A 9,985-nucleotide genomic window follows, 5' to 3' on the forward strand; every position below is an offset into this window, starting at 1 on the left:
TCAAAATACAAATCTGTTAGCCAACCTCACTATTGGCGATTCAATTGATTTCAGCAAGATGATAGATGAGAAAATTAAGGAGATTGATGCTAAGATTGCTTCACTCAATTGACCAAATGTTATTTGAAAGTATTTATCATGATTATGAATAAAATTTGTGGATCTGAATAAAACTCATAATAAACTTCTTTTTTATAATTTTTTCTATCAAGAATCTTAGTTAAATTTTGATGATTTAAATTAACATTTTTATAGTATTAGTATATTCATTAAAATACAAATTGATAGTACTGATTCCAATTTACGAGAATTAAAAGTTTGCTAATGCTGCAAAATCGAATTTTAGTTAAAATTACAATTTTAATATCAGAATTTAATTAAAATTGTTTATTGAAACTCTAAACACTGACTGTCATTTAGTAATAGAAAAAACACAAATATATGCAATATAAAATTGCAATATGATATGATTGCCATCGTTTTTACACTTAAGATATTGTGTCTCTTTGATAGGATGTAGTTTGTCATGAAAATAAAACTTAGATAATAAAAAGTTATATGGACATTTTATGCGTTGGAATTAGAGATGTTAATTTGTCTCTGTTAAAGGTGATCTCCTGTGGGGATTGTAAACTGTAAGTGTTTCAATTGAATTGCAAATGCACCAGAATGATCACTTTATTCATAGGTTCCAATGCCTTTTTATAAGGAATACATAAAAAACTGTAAACAACTGCAAATCCTAAAATAAAGGACATGACTCAACTAGCTCCACTAACTCCACTAATAGCAAGAAAATAGCAAAACAGAAATTGACTTGCTCTAGCCTAAAGAATAGGTCTTTATTGGAAAAACTAAAAGAACTTACACAACAATCCCTCCCTTGAACTGAACTCGATCAAGAGTTTCAGTTCACAACTCTCATCACAAAAGCTTCTTTGATTCTTTGAAATGATGCCATCTTCAAAGGCTTTGTCATTATGTCGGCCAGCTGCTCCTCGGTGCTGCAATAGACCAATTTAACGACACCTTCCTTTGTCAAATCTCTGAGAAAATGGTATCGGACTCTTATGTGCTTTGACTTCCCATGCATGACTGCATTATTTGACAACTTGATAGTGGACGTGTTATCGCAGAACAGAACCATCTCTTCATCTTGTTCATGCCCGATTTATTTCAATATCCTTCTCATCCAAATGGCTTGACAAGCACATGTAGTTGTTGCTACATACTCTGCTTCAGTAGTTGACAGAGTTACGATTGGTTGCTTCCTTGAGGACCATGCCACAACTCCTCCACTCATCAAGAAAACATAGCCTGAGGTGCTCTTACTGTCATCCACATCTCCCGCATAGTTACTGTCGGTGTAGCCTAAGAGTTCACTCTTTTCTTCACGTTGATACCATATCCCAAATTCTAGAGTTCCCTTCAAGTACCTCATGATTCTTTTTGCAGTAGCAAAGTGTAACTCAGTGGGATTTGCCATAAAACGACTAATAAGACTTACCACAAACATCAGGTCAGGTCGGGTGGCTGTGAGATACATTTGCTTATATAGCGTTGAGTCGACCTTCACACCAGCTTCATCTCGGCCAACCTTCTGTCCAGGAACTATCGGATTACAAACGGAGTTGTAATTTTGCATCCCAAACCTCTCGATCAACTCAGCAACATATTTTCTTTGACATATAAAGATGCCATCAGCCTTCTGCATCATTTTAATGCCAAGAAAATATCTCATCTTCCCCAAATCAGTCATGTCGAATTCATCCTTCATGGAGCGTTTGAACTCATTCAGCAACTCCTCATCATTACTAGTGAACAATAGATCATCAACATAAATGCTCACAATTAAGATTTTACCTCCCTTTTGTTTGATGAATAATGTTTGTTCACTAGAGCTGCTTACAAACCCTTCCTTGACGAAATAAGCCTCAATGCGACTGAACCAAGCTCTAGGTGCTTGTTTTAGTCCATAAAGAGCCTTATGTAGCTTATAAACCATGTCCTTCTTCCCTGCTACTTCATAGCCTTGTGGTTGCTCTACAAATACATCTTCCTTTAACTCACCATGCAGAAAAGCTGATTTGACATCGAGCTGATAGATTCCCCATCCTCTTTGTGCTGCTACAACAACGATCATCCTTATTGTGTCCATTCGAGCCACCGGTGCGAATACCTCTGTGTAATCTACTCCGTACTCTTGAGCATACCCTTTTACAACCAGCCTAGATTTGAACTTATCTACCTCTCCCAGTTCATTTAATTTGGTCTTGTAAATCCACTTAACCCCAATAGCCTTGGCTCCAATGGGCAGTGCAGTCAGCGACCACGTGTGGTTCCGTTCGATGGATTGTATCTCAGCATCCATTGCTTGTTTCCATTTCTGATGTCCTGATGCTTCTTGAAAACTGGTCGGATCTGATTTGACCATGAAAGCTAGGTTTTCAATCTCGACTCGAGCCATGTTTGCTTCTTCCTCTATATCTGATAGCCCTTCTCCTGTGACATAATCTGCAGACCAGATTGGTGGTTTTCTCACCCTGCCCGTCGTTGCTATCGTTTCTACAGTTGGTGAATCGTTTGGTGAAGGAACGACATCAATGTCTTCTTCCGCTTCTTCCGCCTCCTCTGCATTCTCAACATCTTCATAATCATTCTCCCACTCAAGTTTAATACTTTCTTCACCAGAATAACCAACATCTTCCCAGTTCCACTTCTTATCTTCCTCAAATATCACATCTCGGCTGATGTGAACCTTTTTCTCCACTGGATCAAACATCTTAAAGGCCTTGGATTTGCTGCTGAAACCTAATAGGACACACTTTACGCTTTTGTCATCGAGCTTGCTTCTTTTAACATCAGGGATATGAACATATCCGATACATCCAAAAACCCTAAAGTGTTCGACTGATGGCTTTCTTCCACTCCATGCCTCTTCCGGAGTCATATCTTTTACAATGAGTGTAGGAGATCTGTTAAGAACGTGATTCACCCATTGTACAACATCTGGCCAAAAAGATTTTGGTACCTCTTTCTCTAATAACGTTGCTCTTACCATGTTCATGATTGTGCGGTTTTTGCGTTCAACAACGCCATTTTGTTGCGGCGTGAAGGCGGTGGTCAGCTGTCTTTTGATTCCATGCTCTCTACAGAATTCCTTGAACTCATTTGAGTTGTATTCTCCTCCTCTATCTGTTCTTAGACATGTGATGAACAATCCAGTTTGCTTCTCCACAAACGCTTTGAATGTCTTGAACTGATGAAATGCTTCTGATTTTTCTAGCACAAAATATATCCATGTCTTTCTCGAGAAATCATCAATAAAGCTTATCAAGTACCTTATTTGACTGTTTGATGGTGGATTGATCGGGCCACAGAGATCAGAGTGGATAAGCTACAATCTTTCAGTGGCTCTCCACTTGCTCTGTTTTGGAAATGGAACACGGTGGTGTTTCCCTTTGACACACGTCTCACAGGTGGTTTTCATATCTCCAATTTTAGGTAAACCCACAACCATCTCTTTACTGCATAATGTGTGAAGTCCCTTGTAGCTGAGATGCCCATATCGATGATGCCACAACTCTGTCTTGTCTGAGATATCAACCTGCAGGCATCTCTCCTTCTCTGTTTTGTCATTTGATTCACCCAGTAGGATAAACATCCTATTAGCACTCATAACAGATTCTGCAATTTTTCCTCTCGAGGGATGAAAGATGCTGCATGTTTTTCGATCTCCTCCTTTGAATAGCACGTCTAAACCCCTTTCTTGAAGTTGCCCAACACTCAGCAGGTTGTTCTTCAATTCCAGAATATAATGCACATCATTGACCACATAACTTATTCCCTTAAGCATTATCTTCACCACTCCTTTCCCACCAACCATCAGTTTGTGATTGTTCCCAAGCTTGACATTATGTGTGAAGCTAGTGTCCAAGCTTGAGAACATGTCTCTTTCTCCACACATATGGTTTGAACATCCAGAGTCCACGAACCACACATCTCCTCTTCTAGTACCTTGAAGTTCCACATATGCCATGAGAAGAACTTCATCCTTTTCTTCGATCTCTGCAAAATGTGCTCCATTGTTCCTATTTGGACATTCATATTGGAAATGTCCAAGTTTGTGGCAGTTGTAACACTCGATTGTTGCTTTGTTGAATGAGCGTCCTCTGCCTCTGCCTCGACCTCTGTATGATCCTCTGCCTCTGCCTCTGACATTGAGAGCTTGATCATCTTCTTCATGACTGATCTTCTTAAATTTCTTTTCATGTACGGACAGAGAGCTCTGAAGTTCGTCAATCGTCATCTCTTATATGTATTTTGACTCCTCAATGGACACCACCACATATGTGAACTTGTTAGTCAAAGTCCGAAGTATTTTCTCAACAATCTTCGAATCTGACATGTCTTCTCCGTTGCTTCTCATCTTGTTGGAGACAGACATTACTCTTCCAAAGTAATCATCGATGCTCTCTTCATTCTTCATTGCAAGAAGCTCAAAATCTCTTCTTAGGGTTTGAAGAAGGGACCTCTTCACCCTTTCGTTGCCTCCAAACTTTCTCTTCATCGAATCCCAAATGATCTTGGATGTTTTGCGATCCAAGATCTGTTCAAACACAACCCGGTCAATTGCCTGGAACAGGTAGTGCTTCACTTGACAGTCCTTCATCTTGAGATCCTCTAGAGTCTTCTTCTGCGCTGTAGTCGATTCGGTTCCCTCCGCCAGTTCGGTGTAACCCTCTTGTACTAGACTCCACACACCCTTGGCACGCAAGAGGTTTTCCATCAGTTCACTCCAATGATCATAGTGACCATCAAACTGTGGAATCTTGGTGACTGTTTTGTCGTCGCTCATCTTCTCTCTCTGGGATCACTTTGCTTTGCTTTGGCTCTGATGCCAATTGTAAACTGTAAGTGTTTCAATTGAATTGCAAATGCACCAGAATGATCACTTTATTCATAGGTTCCAATGCCTTTTTATAAGGAATACATAAAAAACTGTAAGCAACTGCAAATCCTAAAATAAAGGACATGATCAACTAGCTCCACTAACTCCACTAATAGCAAGAAAATAGCAAAACAGAAATTGACCTGCTCTAGCCTAAAGAATAGGTCTTTATTGGAAAAACTAAAAGAACTTACACAACAGGGATTATCTTTTCGAAGTTCCAAAGTCTGGAATTTTTTCCTCTGTTGGGATGAGGATGGGGATGGAGGGAAAGTTCCTCCGATGACACTTTCCTTTGTTCATTGTGTTTATGGTAATTACTCTTCAACTTCACTATACTTATGTTAGTAACTTATTTTTCATTCAATTAGTAAATTACTCGTTATGTTTCCATAAGTGCAAGTGCACGCGTAGTAAACTATTTTAATTGACAATGATTTTTTTCTTAATGATAATAAATTTATTTAATTTCTCTTCTTTACACTATTTCTACTTTGGTATAACACAAAAGTGTATTAGAGAGACATTGAGAACATGAGAGAAGACAATTATACAACCACAAAAACATATATCAATTCCTCCCCCTCGCGTGTGTGATTTTTCAAAAAAGTACATATATCACCTTCGTAAACCACCCTATTCTCAACCTCACTCAACCTTAAAATCACCCTTCACCAATCTACCATAAACCTCTCCTCCATATTAATCAAAATAACACCATCATCTTCACTTCAAACCAACACAACCATTAACATACATCCCTTACCTTCACCATTCAATAACCAATCCACTCTTATCAACCTTTAAAAAAATCACAAGAACAACATTATCATACAAAAGCATTCTTCAACCATTCTTCAACAACATTACACCAACTCTTCTCATTCATAAATTTGAAAATCTAAAATCATCCACAACTAACAAAAATCAAACAACAACAACCAAATTGTAACATATCAAACTCATAAAATCAACGAAAATTCGAAAATAAACGAAAGTAAAAGAGGAAGAACAAAAATAGAAGTGAACATCTTCATTGGACAACAAAATCGTGTCAGTCACCGCCCCTAACTGCGTACGCCACCCTCACATGAAGCCACGGTCCCCGACTACAAGTTGTCACCATTGCCGAATTTAGGGTTTGCTTCTTTTAATTTCCATTTTGCCTTTATATGATTGTTGTAGGATGGGATTTGCTTGTGTTTGTATGTTTTATTTGATTTATTGAAAATGAAGAGAGATAAGTGTGTTTAGGTTTTTTTTTGTGATTTTGTTGTTTCCGAAAGTATCTATAACTATATATAAAGGGGATAGGAGATTTTGGAGTGACCTATTTTTATTCCTCAATTTCCCTCAACTTCTATTTATAATTAACTGATTTATTTTTTTGAATTTGATAACTACCTTTGTATTTGTCCTATAACTTCTCTTTCTTCATTATTTTTTTGAATTTGATAACTATCTTTGTATTTGTCTTATAACTTTTCCTTCTTCATTTTAGCTAATATAACTGAATGCTTTATATTTAAAACCCAAGAAGAAAAAATCGAAGATAACTTCTATTCAACCTCCCCTTCCATTTCTTCTTTAGAGATGATCATTTTACTATGTCCAAAAAATCAAAGATAACTATTTGTATATTGACCTGTGCGTATATTAAAAAAAACTGACAAACAGGCACGGGAGTGTCTGTTTGGACGCTAGTGGTGAATAACGAGAATGAGAGAGATGGAAGGGATGAGTGAATCTTTTTATTATTCCTCTTTATTTTTTCTATTAATTGTTTTTATTTTATTACTAAAGTACTGGCCACGTGTCCCGAAGATTTTTTATAAATAATCATATTTTTTTATAAAAATTCAAAAATAACCATAATTTAAAAAAATTACAAAAATGGGCAGTTTTTTGCCCTAAATTACACATGGGCGCCACCCTAGATGGCGCCTATCCTTTAATAGGAGGGCAAGTCGCCACTAGGAGTGGCGCCTACTCCTAAATGTTTTTTTTATTTTTTTTTATTTTTTTTAATATGTTTTTAATTAATTTTTTAATTTTTTAAAATCTTTTTTAACTAATTTTAAGTTTATTAATTTATGTTTATTATAAATTATATTAATTTATATTAATACATATATATAAATAATGTTATTTACAAGATATCGATATATATATATATATATATAATATATATATATATATTATAATATTTATATATTAATTTAATTTATAACTAAATAATATTATTTATAAATTTTGGGGAGAATTAGGATTAATCATGTTAGGGTTAATTAATCAATTATAATTAGGATTTATTGATCGGTTATAATTAGAGTTTAGTAGTTATGATCTAATTCAAACCCTAATTCTCCCTAAGACTAATTAATCAAGTGCGACACTAATTAGGGTTAAGTACATTGGTGTACAAGTTGAGTTATTTCCTTGCATTTTCTTCATCACTTTTTCCTATCACTTTCTCTATCAAGTTGAGTTCATGACATCCCCCAGACCGTCACCATGGCAGCGAACATCATCAAGGCGGCCGGATCCTGAACGAGTAATCTTAAAAAGGGATGGGCGTGTTATTTTCTCGCCTGTCAAACCCCCAATGGAGATGAAATTTTGGAACATCCGTTCGTTGGACCAACTAAAAAGGTCCTTGATGTCTTGGTTAGAGGGAGATTACCAACCTGGTGAAGTCATCAGAAGGATTCAGAGGCTTAGAACAAGGTTCTCATTTGAAACTGGAGAAACGGTACGTTGGTGGGTTGAAGTTGAAAGCGATATTGATTGCATCCAAATGATGCATGGATCAGATGACATAGTGTTAACTGTTGTAATTTCCTAGATTTTAATGGTTGTTTGTGTTGTTGTTCTTGTATTTGTTATTGTTCTAGTACTTGTTCTTGTTTTAGTACTTGTTCTTGTTCCAGTATTTGTTTTTGTTTTAGTATTTGTTGTTCTAACGTTAGATGTTTGTGTTTGTTGTTCCAATGTCATCTTCTATTTGGAATAAAAAGTAGACTTTATTGATAAATAGCATTGGTACACAGAGTTATGAATATGAAAACTATGTTGTGGAACTAGATCCACGATATGGACATTTGTTCTTATTATGCCCCAGTTGTCGACATATGCTACACTTCCTCTGCATTCTCTCTGCGACATCCATTTCAGTTCTAATGCGCCTGCTGTTTGGGCGACCACTTTTATTCCGCCGCATCGAATCGTTGTGCTAAACAATTTCCCCGTCATACTCTGGCCAATATGCCTCCAATGCTACCACCGGAAAGGGATTGTCGTATACATTTAGCAATGTTGCAACTTTATAGATGGGAGACACTAGCGATAATGCATCGAAGTGGGTGTGTGAACACCCTGCAATGACATGGGAACAAGGCATACGATAGGCCTGAAATTGACCACAGTCGCACCAACAGTCTGGTATTAGGACCCTATACTCTTGTCCGGGAAGCCCTGGTTGTGGTCAATTGTTTCCTTGACACTAAAAGTGTGGCCATGGCGGTCGAATTCCGTAACCCGATGGCTGCTGGCTTTGGCAGATTCCTGTCTCATAAACTTCATGCAGGCATCACTATACACTTGACTCGTTTGTAACATCGCATGCCAGCGCTTGCCTCTTGTTACGAATAACGTTGCTATCCGAAAATAGGTGGCACTCACCAAAGCCGTTACCGGGAGGTTACGTATGCCCTTAAAGACGCCGTTCATTGATTCCACAAGATTTGTTGTCATGTGGCCCCACCTAACCCCATCGTCGTATGACCTAGTCCACTTTGCTCTGTCAATATTATCGATCCACCTCCCTGCATCAGAATTTGCCAACACTATTTCCCGGCGGTAGTATTGGAATCCAGGTTGGTTTAATGCATACTAGGTGGATAGGTTAGCATGCATTGGTACAGGTTAGGTTGCACTTGTCTTGTCTAGGCGAAGGCTTAGTGGATGTGTTGCATGCAAAAATGTGAGTATAAGTATTCACACAAATTTTCACACAGGTATTCACAAAATCTTCACAATATCTTCACATATTTCACACATATCTTCACATATCATGGCATCTTCATCACAATACAAAATCAAAGCTCACGTGAATGGTGAGACTTATGAATGTGATATGTTTGGCTTCCTATTTAGAAACACCGATTGCACTCGTTTTTGTCCAAATAGAGGAGCTGACTTCTCTTATCTGAAAAAAAAAGATTGAGTCCAAACTTAGACAACCTGTGTCCCAAATTTTTTATCAACAACCTTTTTTTTTCTGAAAATAACTCAGTCAGGTTTTATAAGTCACTGATTCAAAATGACATGGAGGCACAATACATGTTTCGTAACCATGAGTATTCTGGTTACGATTATATAGTGTTGTACATTATCTTGGAACAATTTCAACCAACTCAGAATATTCAGTCACAGGTTATTGATCCTGTGGTTGATGACGAACAAGATGTTGAACACCCCGTTGAAGACGATGTGGTTGATAATGCAGAAGACGTGGTTGATGACTTGGTGAACCGTGATTCCGAAGACGAAGACCAAGTACAAATACCTATAGCGCAACGCTACTCACCACCTGCGCACTTCACAACCCTTAACTTGGGCGAGGATGAGCCCTCGTCAGATATGTTCTACAACCCATATATGAGGTATGATGAGGAGTTAAAGAAGGGTGACCAATTTCGGACCAAGGAAGAGTGTCTGTTAACAATAAAAAACTGGCACTTGAAAAACTGTGTTGACTACGATGTTAACAAATCAAACCCGGAAAGATACGTTATTTTATGCAAAAATCTGGAGTGTGGGTATAGGTTGATGGCATCGTACAAGAAGAAACATAATGCGTGGGTGATAGGGTCCATTTCTCAAGCTCACACTTGCGTCAACACAAACATGGCACAGGATCATCGCACAAAATTCTCCCGGCGTTTATCAAATTTTTCTTCAAGCATTTATCTTTGAACTCCCGCACAAAATTTTGAGCAATATGCCTGATGCAGTAGACATGCGTAGACGGGG

General features: G+C 37.6%; 1 protein-coding gene across 2 annotated transcripts in view; it reads left to right on the forward strand.

Moving 5' to 3' along the window:
* Positions 1 to 153, forward strand: part of LOC127097787 (uncharacterized) — a 484-nt gene extending 331 nt beyond the window's left edge. For both annotated transcript variants that reach the window (XM_051036278.1, XM_051036277.1), the window contains exon 2: positions 1 to 153. This exon is cut by the window's left edge. In XM_051036278.1, coding sequence (XP_050892235.1) covers positions 1 to 112 — 112 coding nt within the window. In that variant the 3' untranslated portion in view covers positions 113 to 153.
* Positions 154 to 9,985: the final 9,832 nt, after the last annotated feature.

The sequence above is a fragment of the Lathyrus oleraceus genome, chromosome 6, assembly GCF_024323335.1.
Source record: "Lathyrus oleraceus cultivar Zhongwan6 chromosome 6, CAAS_Psat_ZW6_1.0, whole genome shotgun sequence".
NCBI lineage: Eukaryota > Viridiplantae > Streptophyta > Magnoliopsida > Fabales > Fabaceae > Lathyrus > Lathyrus oleraceus.